The 15,752-nt window shown below is 27.0% G+C and overlaps 1 protein-coding gene across 1 annotated transcript; it reads left to right on the plus strand.

The window, feature by feature from the left end:
• Positions 1-1,332: 1,332 nt before the first annotated feature.
• LOC130798827 (beta-galactosidase 13-like) lies at positions 1,333-14,999 on the plus strand. The gene is made up of 19 exons (XM_057661923.1): positions 1,333-1,629; positions 2,615-2,710; positions 2,939-3,051; positions 3,503-3,569; positions 3,692-3,784; positions 5,635-5,778; positions 6,515-6,612; positions 7,793-7,898; positions 8,136-8,220; positions 8,318-8,436; positions 8,632-8,793; positions 9,655-9,821; positions 9,979-10,088; positions 10,945-11,054; positions 12,359-12,466; positions 12,554-12,658; positions 12,874-13,019; positions 13,438-13,783; positions 14,727-14,999. Exons 1-19 carry the CDS (start codon positions 1,420-1,422, stop codon positions 14,853-14,855), a joined length of 2,514 nt encoding a protein of 837 aa, XP_057517906.1. The 5' UTR covers positions 1,333-1,419; the 3' UTR covers positions 14,856-14,999.
• Positions 15,000-15,752: the final 753 nt, after the last annotated feature.

Genomic DNA, 15,752 nt, shown 5'->3' on the forward strand with positions numbered 1-15,752 from the left:
TAAATAATGATAAATGTGTATAATTAAAAATTATAAAATTACATTTTTAATGCGTGGATTAAGATTAAAATACTAATTAAGAGTGACTAATGAATATAATCCAAAAGTAAATGGGAATTTGAAAAGAAACGAAGGGAGTATTATAAAGATAGTTACTCTTGTGGGAGACTGTCTTTCGCTGACACGTCATAAACATAAGGAACTTATAAACCATAATTTGTATTAGTTGAGCTACTCAATCCATATATAGAACAAATCTCACGGCAATATCATCCATCACATACAATAATTTGTGTATATAAAGAATAAACATGAACACGAGGCGGCCCAAACACACAAGCTATGCGCTATGAGTGTTGTTCTTTTGTCCCTTTTGGCATGGAAAAATTGAAAAAAAATAATTTTCAGAGTAAGTTTTAAAAATTTTAAATTCTCAATATAAGTGTTTTTGTGCCTAATCATAAGATCAGGGCTTGTTTGTTATTCGTAATAGCAAATAAGAGAAAACATATTGAAAGATAAAAAAAAATTACTATTTTATTCACTAATAACGAACATAAAAAAGACAATATCATATTATTTTACCGACCATTTATTAAGAAAAATGGTATTACTAGTTTAGTACACACCTACATCTAGTGATTTACCCTACTATTCCACCAAAATGTCCAAACCAATTCATTGAAAATTAGTTCTTGTGTTGATACGTTCTTGTTTCCTTATAAAATTTTGACTTGTTTGCTTCTTTTTATTGTCTATGTTATTCAATTGTCAAAAAAATAAAAGAATATGTTGACAACCATTAATTTTGTATTTTGATAATCACTATAGACTTTTTATTATCCAAAAAAAATGATAAATGGTTGGCATAAAATTTACATATTGCATAGTATAACCAACTATATATGTATGATTTTCAACCCATGAACCTTGTATTGTAAATTTTCTTCAATTTAATCAATTCAACAGCAAACAATTGATATATTAGAAAAATAACACTATTTTTAGTTCATTAAATATATATTCACACAATTTTTTTCCACATATACACAATTTGGAGAAGAGACATTAGTATATATATATATATATATATATATATATATATATATATATATATATATATATATATATATATATATATATATATATATATATATATATATATATATAGTAATGTTTAAGCTAAACAAACAATTGTCCTTCGATTTCTTCCTTACTTTTCTCTTTCTCAAAAAATTTATATTTATAATTCTGTTTAGCGATTATAATAACTTTTCCAATTAAGTTTTTGTTTCCTATTCCTAAGTGAAATTTATAAAGCAATGGAAGAGTAGAAATTCCTTTGCGATTAGATTATATTATTTTATAATCTAAATTTATTTAAAAAAAAAAGAAAAAAAATAATTAGGACTTATAATCATGGCGAAATGTGATTGGTACATGGTAATATTAGGCCTAATTTTGATATTGGTGAACGAAAATGTAAATTGTGAATTAGAAGATGATGTTAGTACGCAAAAACCAGGAAAGCCATCTAATGTTACGTATGACGGGCGATCCTTGTTCATCAATGGCAAACGAGAAATCTTCTTTTCTGGATCTTTCCATTACCCTCGTGCTCCTCCGGAGGTATGATTTTTGGCTTTGTTATTCTCCGATCAAACAATTAATAATGTTTTTGGAATTTGACTTTTATTAATTTTTAAACAAGTTGAAAAAATAGACTTTTAAATAAAAATCAAAAAAATATTTTGTATAGTTGAGTTTTGGTATTCTACCCATTTTTTTTTTAATAAATAACGATCAATTAATAAAAAATCTTACCAAACATCCTATTATTAACATTGGCTAAAGAACTAACACAAAACTAGATAGATTTCCATGCTAAACATAGTTTATGAATTATTTAATTAAAAGTTTTTAATCATATATATGTAATTAAGTTATTATATAACTCCTTAATCATATTGAAACTATAAATGTACAAAATTATTTTATTTAAGCTATATTTTTTACATAAATAACTAATATTTCATCCAATAATTATCCATTGTAATTAAATAACTAATATTTCGTCCAATAATCATCCAATATTTTATTTAAGCTATATTTTTTACATAAATAACTAATATTTCATCCAATAATTATCCATTGTAATTAAAAGATACTAAATATCATAATTGATTGTATATGTTAAAAAATTAACAAATTAGGTATAGTTTTAAAATCTTTTGTAAGTAATTAATTCATCTAATCTAATCAGAAAGATATTACATCGTATGTTAAAAAACTTTTGCCTAATTAGAACTTGAAAATTGCGGGAAATTTTTATTATAAAGTCAACATGTGTTCTAATTATTTCTGCATTAGTATATTATATAGATAGATAGATAGATTTAATATTATCAACTGGTCAAATAAATGAACTGAATCAGTTAAGAGGAAGTTAGTGTTGATTCATCGATCTTGTAATATATGGATCAGAGTCAATTGACCACATTTATATTGAAATAATTTTGTAAATTTTACTTTGAAAATTACAATTTATTTGATAATTTTTAAAACTATCCCCAATTTTTTTTAAGATGGTGCTAATTGCAACTTTGGGTTCTAGATGTGGGGAGATATCCTTGACAAATCAAAAGAGGGAGGCTTGAATACAATAGACACATATGTGTTTTGGAACGTTCACGAGCCAATTAAAGGCCAGGTAACATTGGATATTCCCTTGTTTTTTCAATTTGTTAAGTTGGATCATAACATTTTACAGGTTTTGTAATTTTAAATATCAACTTTACATAACTTATAATTTTACACGTCATTAAAATAATTAATTGTTGAAAAGGAAAAAAAAAATTAAAGTACTATAATTATTTAAAGGATCATTAGATAAAATTTTGCTTTATTATTTGGTGAAAATTTCATATTTGTTTTACAGTTTAATTTCACAGGAAATAATGATATAGTGAAATTCATCAAATTAATAGCTGAAAAAGAAATGTGGGTCGTCCTTAGGATTGGGCCATTCATCCAGGCAGAATGGAATCAAGGGTAAACATTTAGATACTACACCCCAACCCAATTAATCAATACACATTTAGTTTCATTCTAATTTCAATTGATATTTACGTTTTTTATTTTTATTTTTATTTCAGCTTGGTTTGTATGAAATATTTTACTATTAGACATACCTATATAATTATACTATTTATCTAAGTAATCAATTTGAAATTATAAATGATTACTTTAACATACTAAATATACATAGATCAGCTTAATAATAATAATCTCACTATGAGACCGTCTCAATTAAGAATTTGTATTTTTTTTTAATCGTATTTCCTTCATACTCTACTCCTAACAAAAATGATCCTTTCTTTATCCGTACACTTATTTGCTACATTTATTTAAATATAAATATCAATAAATGACGAAAAATATCATATAGTATATATATTAATGTAAAAACAAATAATTTTGGGAATAAATTGTGTTGCAACAGTGCGCTTCCATATTGGTTAAGAGAGGAGGAGAAAATTATTTTCCGTACAGATAATAATGCATATAAGGTGATTTATTAGTTATTGCTATAGTGTTAAATTTGTATTAGTATAATTTATGATGTTTGAAGTTAGAAGTTGATTGTATTATAGGAGACTTTTGTAATGAGAAAACAATACACTATATGCAGAAACATATGGAGCAATGGGTCACCAAAATAGTTAACATCATGAAGGATAACAACTTATTTGCTCCTCAGGGAGGTCCTATCATCCTAGCTCAGGTACGTCACCATATACCTCCATGGCTCCATCCATATATTTCTTTTCTCCTTATCTATATAGATTTCCTAACCTATTTTCTACTAAAATAAATTTCGTCCAAAAGTAAGACCAAAATCATCTTCAATTTTTTTTTTTCTGGATTATAAGGTAGGCTGAAGGATTGGAATTGAAGACTTTAGAGACCTTACCTAGAATAGATATATAATATTTGCTCCAACTGAGATAAGACCTAATTCTTGGGGCCTCAATCATGCATCAACTTAAACATTCGGTTGAGTTGGTTTCTTGACATGATATTAGAGCCAACGTGATCCACCCTCATTTGAAGTGGAATATTCAGCACCAAGTGTGAGGAAGGTTTGTGCTGCAAGCTACATTCACACTTCTAACCCATAGTGCTCTCGTATGAGAGGTCGTGTTAAAATATATAATAAATCTTGAGGCTTTAACTACCAGCTTAAACTTTTGGTGGAATTGATACCTTGACAATATAATTCAATTAATATTAACTTCAATTAATATTAAGTTATGACAGGCTAAATCCTACATTTCTGGCTACAAATATATAATGACTTAATTTTTAATATTATTTAGATATTACTATCTAGCAATTGCAATAGAGATAAGAACTTGAGGCATTGGTATTGGATCCTAAAGGCCTAGATCTGATCGAATTGAATCCTAATTTAAGAGTCTGAATTGTCTATTTTTGATCCCTATAGATCCAGGTTGGATATGGGTCCAATGACCTTTTGGGTCTGGGTTCGGATCTACACTTTTCAAACCCAGATCTGATCCATAGATACTAAGGGTTTGGTTCTGGGTCCAAAATTTCTAGACCATATAGATATGAGCCCGAATTCTGTTGAGTATTTAGAGCGCGTAGGACTTTATGCAAAGGCTTAAACTATAAACTAAGCAAAAACTTAACAACGAGAACAAATCAAGCATTGCTCAACCATATGCTCGTTCAAGCATGATAGTGCTCGTTCGAGCACTTTAGTGAAGCATTGCCAGTTTGGTTTTTGAGCTTCTGTTTGATGGTCTGGGCATATGCTCATTCGGGCACCTATAGTGCTCGTTCGAGCACTTCAAAACAGTGCATCTGTTTGTGGATCAAAACTTCGTTTCATGGAGTGTTGTGTTGTTATGAACTAATGTTTTACTTGATATAATTAGTAAATGGATTTGAATGAATCATTGCTCCTCTACTCTATAAATAAGAGTGAATGCATGGAAATCACTTATATCTTTGAAATATTAATTTATGTCATCTTTCTCTCAATCTCTTGAAACATAGAAGAGAGTAATTGACTTTTTTATTGTTTTCTGATTTTAATCTCTTCATAAACACATAATCATTTAGTTCAATCAGTTCGTACTAATCGGTTGATGTGATTGATTGTATTTTATTGTGAATTTTCGGTCTCATAACCCATGTACCTTTGTGGGGGAAATATCACAATAGGAAAGCTTGTAGTCGCCTTCAATCTATATTAAGATTTCTGAGTGACGTTTATCGTTACAAACATATCTTCTCTATGACGTTGTTTAATTCGTGGTTCATTCAAGTAAGGAGTTCATTGCCATACATAAAAAAGATACTACAAACATCATCTTGTATTTATAGTTTCATTTCCGCATTATTATTTGTAATAAATTTGAATTCAATAAAAAAAATAGAGTTAAAATCTGGATCTAGCTGGACCCGACCCAAAGCAACCATGCCCATGCCTATCAGCAATGTATAAAATGAATTTCTGGAAGCTTTTTTTTTCAATGTGAATATGTGATAATTCCCAATGGTAATGAAGTAGGAGTAAAGAATTGATTAGTTTTGCTAATGCAGATTGAGAATGAGTACGACCATGTAAAAGAAGCCTACGATGAAGCAGCAGGGAAATACATCCAATGGGCAGCAGAAATGGCTATTGGTCTCAAAACTGGTGTTCCATGGATTATGTGCAAATCTAAAGATGCCCCAGATACTGTGGTAAATATTAATATACTTTTTTATGAATATGCCGTTTATATTTTTATTAAGATTTAATTATCAACACAACTAAAGTTTATACTGTCGGTTGACTGGTTATTATAGTCCTGTATAATATGATGAACACTAAATCACACAATTAGAGGGAATTTAGCTAGGTTTAAGTCTGCCTAGGTTATAATTTAAGTCATTTTATTAAAAACCAATCTATCTTGAATGGTTTTGTGTTATATTATATTATATTAACAGTAATTTTTTGTTAAGACAGTCTCACGGTGAGAAAGTTATATTGGATTGGCCTAAAGTAAAACTATTTTTTTATAAAAATATAAACCAAAGAAAAAAAATATATCACAATAAGACGGTCTTATACATGACGAATTGATTATTTAAAAAAAGGTAGTCAAGCAAGTTGAACACATATATAGAGGTTAATATTTGACTCACCCATATACTAGTAGTTCTTGTACTCAACGTCGATCACACTATATAATACAGAAGCTTTTGGACTAGCCAGAAATATAGATGTAATAGATCCACTCATATATATGATAATAAATATTGACGAACTTATTATTTATTTAAAAAATTGAAAAAGATAAAATAGTTATTAAATTTAAATGAGTTACTATTTATCTTTTCGGAGATTAATATATGGCTATTGGCTACTCAAAATGTTGTAGATGTACATAATCTATTAATCTTCACGAACTTATTTTTTTCGCATTGAAAACAGATCAATGCATGCAATGGTAGGGATTGTGGTGACACATTTGCTGGTAAAGACGGTCAGCCTAACAAGCCATATTTATGGACTGAGAATTGGACTGCTCGGTATGTATATATTACCTCTATAAATTTACTTAATTTTTTCTTTAGTTGATAAAAGACTTCAATTGTTTTTTATGTCGACCAACTAGTGTTGTTGATTATATATTGTTGGAAAAATAACTTATGTGACCCACGTCGAAAAATTAGAGAGAAGTTGATTATCATATATATTAAATATGTACTACTCCTCTATGGGTTTTGGCAATGTCATTCTTGACAATTTTCGGGCTCTGGCGAAAAATAAAAAAGACTCTTATATAAGTAAGTTTTTGTTATTTTTTCTCTAACTATGTAGTTTAATAAATATGCACTTAACTGAGAAACGTAATGCTGCAAGTTCGATCCATATTAGAAGTTACTTATGCAAATACTAGTGTTTAATTATAAGGATTAACTCATTTGGCCCCTTCATGAGTTGGGCCTTGGGCGGTTGCACCTCAAAACTAACCTCAGAAACGGCACTGGCCCGTTTTGGGATGAAACTTCATCGAGTTTGTGTTCGGCCAACTTTCCTCTTATGTGGATTTTATTGTGTACAAGCCTAATAACAAATCTATCAAACTAGTGTAGTTGATAACCTATCTATTGTACTATATGCTAAAATTGTTAATCTTAATGACACGTTTTGTAAACATATTAACTTTTCCCGTTAAAAATACTAAAGGTATAAATATTCATATTCAACAAACTAACAAATATTTGTTTCCATTAATATCAAGCAACAGGGTCCAGCTTATGAAGGGGTCCAAATTGAGTTAATCCTTATTATTAAAAATTAATTTTTTAATTATACTTTTATACCTTATCATTATATGATCTTAATTTATTTGACATTGATGTGATGAGCAAAAATTATATGATGCATAGTTGAAAAAAAACAAAACTTTACTTATAAAAGGGTCTATTTTTTAGTTTTCACCTAAGGTTCAAAAATTATTAAGAACGCACGTACATATTTTTATTGATAAATATATTAAAATATGATCTCTATCATAGATATACATTCTGACATAATATTAATTTAGTTTATTTATATGTCGAAATCATCCCGACTAGGGATCTCTACAATTCAATTTATGTGGCTCGCTAAGCCAAAAAGTGAAAAAATGAAGATAAAAATAATAATACTAATTTATATTATTTTACATATTTATAAATTTTCTATTTTGTTGTACACTTACAGATACAGAATTTTCGGACAAGTTCCTTCTAAAAGGACAGCTGAAGACACTGCATTTTCAGTGGCTCGTTGGTTCTCAAGGAACGGATCATATGTCAACTATTACATGGCAAGTAAATTAACTAACATGATTGACTCAGTACAAAATACGTTATTTTTTTCACTTTAATTTTATTTGAAGTGAAATTATGCTTACCTATTAAATTAATATGGATTGAACAATAAAACTAATCTTGACCAACTAAAATTAAAAAATATTACTTGATTATAATCGTCTTTATTCGTTCTAATTATGTAGTCAGTTTTTCTTGCAATAATCATTTTTTACATATTTTGGTCTAAATAGTATTACGGCGGTACGAACTATGGGAGAATGGCTGGTGTCTTCATCACCCCTCGTTACTATGATGATGCTCCGATTGATGAATTTGGTAATAACCATTGTAGATTTCGTCCCTGTTAATGTCATTAAACAAATTATTATATATATTATTTGATTCTCATTATGTTTTGATTACAATTTTTTAGGTCTAATTAGAAACCCCAAATGGGGTCATTTGAAAGATTTGCACCAAGCCCTATTGTTAGCCAAGAAGCCTCTTCTCGAGGGGACGTGGAATGTCCAAAAGATTGAACGTGGTTTAGACGTAAGTATGTGCTAGGTATACCTTCTGTCCCACTAAAAATGCAACATGTTTCTTATAAAACTCTCATATTAAAACTTAAATGTTGCATTCTTAATGGAAGAAAATAAGTAATATTTATATAATTCTGTATATTATCACGTATTAATTAACAACACATTATTAGTGGTATTCATGTCAATTATAATATATGGGCAGATTACTTATTTCGAGAAGGGCAAACTTTGTGCAGCATTCCTATGGAATAACCACGATCATTTGGTAAAAAGAGTGAAATTCAAAGGCGTAGAGCATATTGTTCCACCTAAATCCATAAGCATCCTCCCCGATTGCAAGACTGTTGTCTATAATTCTGACAATGTGAGTAGCAATATCAAAATAAATCTAACCTAAAATCATTCCCAAATTTTTATATGAGACAGTTTTATGATGAGATTATTCTTATTGGACTGATTCATATACGTTTACTATATTAAAATGATCACTTACAAAAATTAACTAATTATTTGAGTTCGTCTTATAGTGAGATAATCACATACAAGACGAGTTGAAAATTATTATATTTTAATTTTAATTTATTTTTATTTTTTCTAGTATTCTTGGTCATTTAAAAAACTCATAAAATCGGTAAAGTATATTAATTAGTTATTGTTGATTAATTTAGTTTAAATTACATAGAATAATCCTACTTTTTATGATTTTCCTACAATAATTCCACCAATTGATTAACCATGAATAATCTCAACTTTAGGGGTTTTATGCCTACAGTAAACTTAGATAACTTGTTGACCTGCTATATCAAGTTTTATTTTTTTTTAAAAAAAAGATAAATTAAAATAAAATGTCGAAAAAAATATTAAAAAATAATTGAAAAAATCAGGATTTTTTTTATCATTCAAAATTTTTTATGTAAATTTATAAAATTTTATCTCTAATTTTACAATAATTTTCAATTTACTTTTTTGGTGAATTATCTACTATAGCAGGTCAATAGGTTACCTATGTTTACTCCAGGCAAATACCCTTAAAGTTGAAATTATTCATGGTTAATTAATAGATAAGATTATTGTAACAAAATTATAAAATATTGAATTATTCAAGGTAATTTTTTCATTAATTTTGTTTTCTCGATTATGAGAGATCTAAACAATTATGCAACATTTGATAATTGTAACAATTTAAAATTATGAATATAAAGTTCTAAGTTACTTTGAAGAGCAGATGATATCTCAACATAGTGTAAGAGAATTTGAGAAGATACAGAAAAGTTTGAAATGGGAGAAGATAAGTGAAAGAATACCACGAAAAGGATCCATATTCTCAAATCAACCAAGAGAACAATTTACGACTACAAAAGATACAACTGACTATTTGTGGTACCAAACCAGGTATTTTTTAAGTGTCTTATATTTTTTTTGATTATAGGAAGACTGAAAGAATTATAGAATTATGTAAAATTCAATTTTATTGCCTTTACTTATTTCATATCATGCTATAATGTATATTTTTATAATTATATATTATAATATTATAATTATTATTCAGTGTAAAGATGGGCGTTGTGGACTTGCTTCGCACGAAATCTTTTCAACCAGTCTTGGAGGTTCTATCTCTTGGCCACTCTTTGCTGGCTTATGTCAATGGAGATTACATAGGTATTTTATAAGTTGAAATAACTTTTTTTACACCAAATTTTTTTAATAACATTTGTAATGAAATTGTATGCTAAAAATAGATGAAATATGATTGTAAATATTTTGGGCTAAATAACTAGATAAAAATAATAAAACGGTAGTAAATAAATAATTAAAGCAGTAGTAAATTAGTAATTATAATGTAAACAAGTAAACACCTAATATAATAGTGAATTCAAACTAATCAAAATTACCTTTTAAAGAAGTAAATATGTGATATTTTTGGGGTTTTCAACCATTAAATTAAATTAAACTTTTGATTGAGTTTATATTATTAAATTTTTGGTTGACTTGATTTCTTGATATGGTATCAGAGCTAAAATGACTGAATGATCACGAGTTTGAATTTAGCATAATCTATGAGGAGAACATGTGTTGCATCAACAGTTTCAGCTCAAAATATTCTCTTATGAAGAGAAATGATAGAATATATACTCCATAATATATCATAGGTTTAGATAATTAACTTAAACTTTTAGTTCAGTTAATCTTTTGATATCCCACACAAAATAAATTTATGCAATGTTTGGGAATAATGATTTCATTTGAAAATTTAAAATTGACTTAAATTTATTGTTTGGCAAATCAAAAATTTTCAAATTTGCATTTGGATTAAATTTTACCATTATTTTAAAGTAGTTAAAGTCGAGAATTTGAGAATGACTATCCAAACCTTGTCATTGTCAAATTCTTCATTTATGATTTCATAATTAAAATCTATAATTTTAAATGAAATATTTATTCTCAAATACTACATTATAGTATTCAAGATCATATGAAATGATAAGACTTTTATTCATACAAATCATATTTTTAGGAACTGAAAAAGGAAAAAAGACTGAATACACCTTTGATTATTCAGCAGCCATAAGATTGAAGGAAGGAATTAACAATATATCAATTTTGGGATGCACAGTTGGATTGCCGGTAAAAATACTAAAAATTTTCCTCCATTTTAGACAACTATTATAAGATTTGGTACTCCAATACTCAAGTATCATCATAAAATTCTAAAAGTTTTATCTAATTTTTCTCGATTTTTAAATTGTATTTTCAAGTCTTAATATATTTTTAATTTATAAACATATCATAAAAAATATATTTAAAATTTTAAATTTAAAAAGATTCTATATAAATATATTTTAATTTATGTATAATAATCCGAAAAACACATTTATGTTTCTCTTTCCTTAAAGACAAAGGGAGCAAATATTATTCAGAAAATATCATGGTGGTGTCATAGTGTCAGTTAGTATAAAGGATCTGACTAACGGACGTGCTAAGACATTCATTAACAAGGTTAAAATCAATTTTAAATAAACTAACATATAATTTAATTTTTTTAAATTATATAGGTGTTAAATATATTACCTAAAATAGCAAAAGATGTGAAATTTATCAAATTAGGTGTTAAAATATATTATATTATTTATTTTAAAATTTATTTTCTAATTTACTCTTATAAATCTATAACTATTACTAAAATAAAACACTGTTGATGTCATCACTTTTTAAAATTGCTTACGTGTCACTCTCTCAATAAAAATTTTTCCTTTAAAACTCAATAATGATGTCATTATTATTATTATGACTAATGTTTATATCTTTGACTTTTCAACTTTTTAATTATAACCATAATGTTATTCATACTGATTGATTTTTTACTATTTAGGTCAATACAAATGTTTTATTTTATTTTTTCAATTATTTATAAAATCTTTATAATGTTATTTATTAAATGAGTATATGATATTTTGAGATGGTTAAAACATAAAGCCGTAAATTTTAATTTTTTTGTTTATACAAATATGACAAAAAATTTAATAAAGCCTTGTATTGCACGGGCATTATCTAATATATTAATATTTTTGTTAACAAAATTTGCCTTATATCTTTTTTGAAAAATTACCAGGAATAATACAACATTTTGCTTATTTTCCTACAATAATACCAACTTTTGATTTAACCATGAATAATACTCCGTGTCTCCATAAAATATCCCTAACATGTTAAAAATCTAACTATAGTAGATTATATACAAAAAAGATTGATAAATTAGTTAATAAACTAAAATTGGTATTATTCTAGAAAAAAAATAGTTAGTGTTATTCATGATTAATCAAAAGTTAGTATTATTCTAGGAAAATTAACAAAAGATTGTATTATTCACGGTAATTTCTCCAATTTTTTTTAGTTAATACTGTGTATTATGATGTTTGTTACTTTTTAAGGAAAGTGGAAGTTATATGGAGAAAAGGTACACGGGTCTTAGAATGGCTTCCATTGAAGGTCTTGGTTCAGGAACCATTGATATCACAAACAACGGCTGGCACCACACGGTAAAACTAAAGAAAAGAATTTTTATGCTTACAACTTGAGTATTTTTCTAACTATTTTGTTATTGCTTTATTTTGAAAAATATGTAGGTTGGTTTAGAAGGAGAGAGACACAAGATTTTCACTGAAGAAGGAGCAAAAAGAGCTAAATGGAAACCTGCACAAGGTGTTGGAGAACCTCTTACTTGGTACAAGGTATAAATTTATACTACTATAATTATAGTGGTTTTCATGTTTATTTTAATAATCGTTTTAGTTATTATAACTAATATGTTAGTTTGTTATCGACTTGATATAATTTTTCTATAAAATTATAACATAATTTTAGTTATTACTTGTATTTTTGCTAGGATCAAATTAAGGAATAAGGTATATAATTGAGTAATTAACTTAAATTAACTTTTTTATAGGCCTTCTTTGACGAACCAGAGGGAGATGAACCATTGGCTATTAGGATGGAAAATATGACCAAAGGTATGATTTGGATCAATGGGAATAACATTGGACGTTATTGGTCATCCAACCTAGCAGAAAATAAAAAACCTACTCAAAGCGAGTAAGTGCTTTAACTGTGTGCATGAGAAGGAATAAAAGTAATGGTAGTATCATTTGACTTATATTGATAATATCAAAAGAGAGTTAAATTGTGTGGATGAGAAGAAATAAAAATAATGAAAAATTTTCATAAATGTAAATTGCAACAAAGTAAAATCATTAATATAGCAATCTATTAGGAACATAGGGATACTTAATAGTTAATACTAGTGCTGATTTTTCCAAGGCAGCTAAGCTCTTCTTTCAAGGCATTAAATAAATGTTAAAAGAAGAGTTTTTGTTTTGTCGCCTTGAAAGAAGAGTTTTACTGTCTTGGATTTTATTTTTATTCTTTTTATTATTTTCGGTGTTATATTTTTAAACGATCTCTTGATTATGATCATATGTAATAGTTTTGGAGAAAAACTTTAATTTTGCAGATATCATTTCCCAAGATCACTACTTAAACCTAAGGATAACATGGTGGTGATCATGGACGAGGCTGGAGGGAATATCGACACAGTGCAAATAGAAACAGTAAATAGGGACAACATTTGTAGCTACATAGAGGAAGATTGGGCACCCAATGTTTGGTCTTGGAAGAGGGTAGGAAATCAAATTGTGCCCAATGGTGAAACCCCTAAACTTAAGGCAAACCTCAAGTGCCCTAAAGATAAGGTCATCAATCATGTTGAGTTCGCAAGTTTTGGCAATCCTGATGGTGTTTGTGGCCTCTACCTTCTGGGAAATTGCACCTCTCCTAATAGTCTTCCAATCATTGAACAGGTGAACATTACAATGTATATTAGTACTTTTTCTTGTAAGCTCTCAACCATCAGCTTAAGCTTTTGGTTAAATATCAGAAGATAGCGTGATAAAAAATTATGAGTTCGAATCCCAAAGACTCCCTCATTTAAAGTGGAATATTCAACGTCAAGTTGAGAAACACTTACGTAGCATCTACACTTCTATTCCAAAAAGAGCTCTTATGTGAGGGGGCGTATTAGAGTATAAAATATTATATATTTTGAAGCCTCAATCTCAATCATCAGCTAAAATTTTTTGTTGAGTTGGTTCTTTGACGTACTTTTTTTTATGTTTGTGTCATTTTTCATTGTATCAATCTCATGATAACATAAGGAGTAGATTTTTAAGGTGAAATGGATATATAGTAGTTTATTCTCAAAATAAAAAACTTAATAAATAGAGTTAGTGATATATATATATATATATTAATATATATATATATATATATATATATATATATATATATATATTAATATATATATATATATATATATATATATATATATATATATTATATATATATATATATATATTATATATATATATATATATATTATATATATATATATATATATGTATGTATATATATATATATATATATATATATATATATATATATATATATATATGTATGTATATATATATATATGTATATATATATATATATATATATATATATATGTATATATATATATATATATATATATATATATATATATATATATATATATATATTATGAGGTCCGATCAACAATTAGGTTAAGCTTAATTTTTTTTTAAAAAAAAAATTCTATCATAATATGAGAATTTAGCTTGCTGTTGGACCTTTATTTTAATTTGTTTTAATTTTAAATCATAAATTAAAAAATTCAGTGTAATTAATAAGATTAATAATTTAAAAAATAATTTTATTTTGGAGCAGAATTGTTTAGGAAAAGAGAGTTGCACATTTCCGGTTGATAGAAAATTGTTCGACAAGGATAAAGATCCATGTCCACAAGTAACAAAGAAGAGATTGGCCGTGCAAGTTAAATGTGGCTTCAAAGGATAGAAGTGTTGTTTATGAATTCAAAATTTGAGAGGATATTTTTTATATATATAGTCTTTTGGTTGTACTTTTTCTGTTCTATTATACTTGTAATATGTAGTGATATTTTTTTACACAATCGGTCTGTTTAGTAGGTGGTAATAAACGGTGGTGATGGAATGAAAAACTAGTGTAATTTTGGTTGAAAAATATCTTGGCTACCTTGATGATCATGCTTGTCCAACTTCAATCATCTCATTTTTTTCATAAAATTCATTCCAATGTATTACTATTGGAAGAAGTGATATTAGGTGGTAGTGGAAATTTGTAAACAAAAAACTTTTTTGTGATCACATTTCATTATCATGGGAATGAAATGAAACTTTTGGATGAAATTTTACACTATAAATCATTTTCATTACCACTATCTAGTACCACTAACCAAACGGACCCAATATGTTACTATCAATTATAAGTACCTTAGTATGAAATTAATATTTGAATGTCATTGTATTTATAATTAGAGAACACTTTTGAGCACAAATGTAATTGTAAATTCGCATTTTTAAAGGCTTAAAAATATACCATATATCTTATACTATATATATACTAGTATATGAGGATTCACTTTGGTCTTATATTGCTCAAGAATTAAAAATACAATACAAAAATAATACACATAAGTAATGAGATTATGATTAATAATATTTAATTTAGTCTTATCTAGTTTGGTCTAATCTATAGCTTTAATTTTTTTTTGAAATAAAATGTGAAATTTAAGAGGCTGTTTGGTTGCACTCTCTTGCAAAACAGTGTGTTTGATTGTCAAAAAAACAACACAACAACATAAGAATTTAAGATTTTAATCACCATAGTTCATGGCACCTATTGGTTATTGAAAGTTTTTGTGTTCATAATAAT

Source organism: Amaranthus tricolor, chromosome 1 (genome assembly GCF_026212465.1).
Source record: "Amaranthus tricolor cultivar Red isolate AtriRed21 chromosome 1, ASM2621246v1, whole genome shotgun sequence".
Classification (NCBI taxonomy): Eukaryota; Viridiplantae; Streptophyta; class Magnoliopsida; order Caryophyllales; family Amaranthaceae; genus Amaranthus; species Amaranthus tricolor.

Bases quoted from the DNA above. Each gene is read 5' to 3' on its own strand.
- LOC130798827 (XM_057661923.1), top strand. From the start codon at position 1,420: ATGGCGAAATGTGATTGGTACATGGTAATATTAGGCCTAATTTTGATA. The intron at 10,089-10,944 runs GTATTTTATAAG...TCATATTTTTAG, and splicing joins TGTCAATGGAGATTACATAG to GAACTGAAAAAGGAAAAAAG. The intron at 13,784-14,726 runs GTGAACATTACA...ATTTTGGAGCAG, and splicing joins GTCTTCCAATCATTGAACAG to AATTGTTTAGGAAAAGAGAG.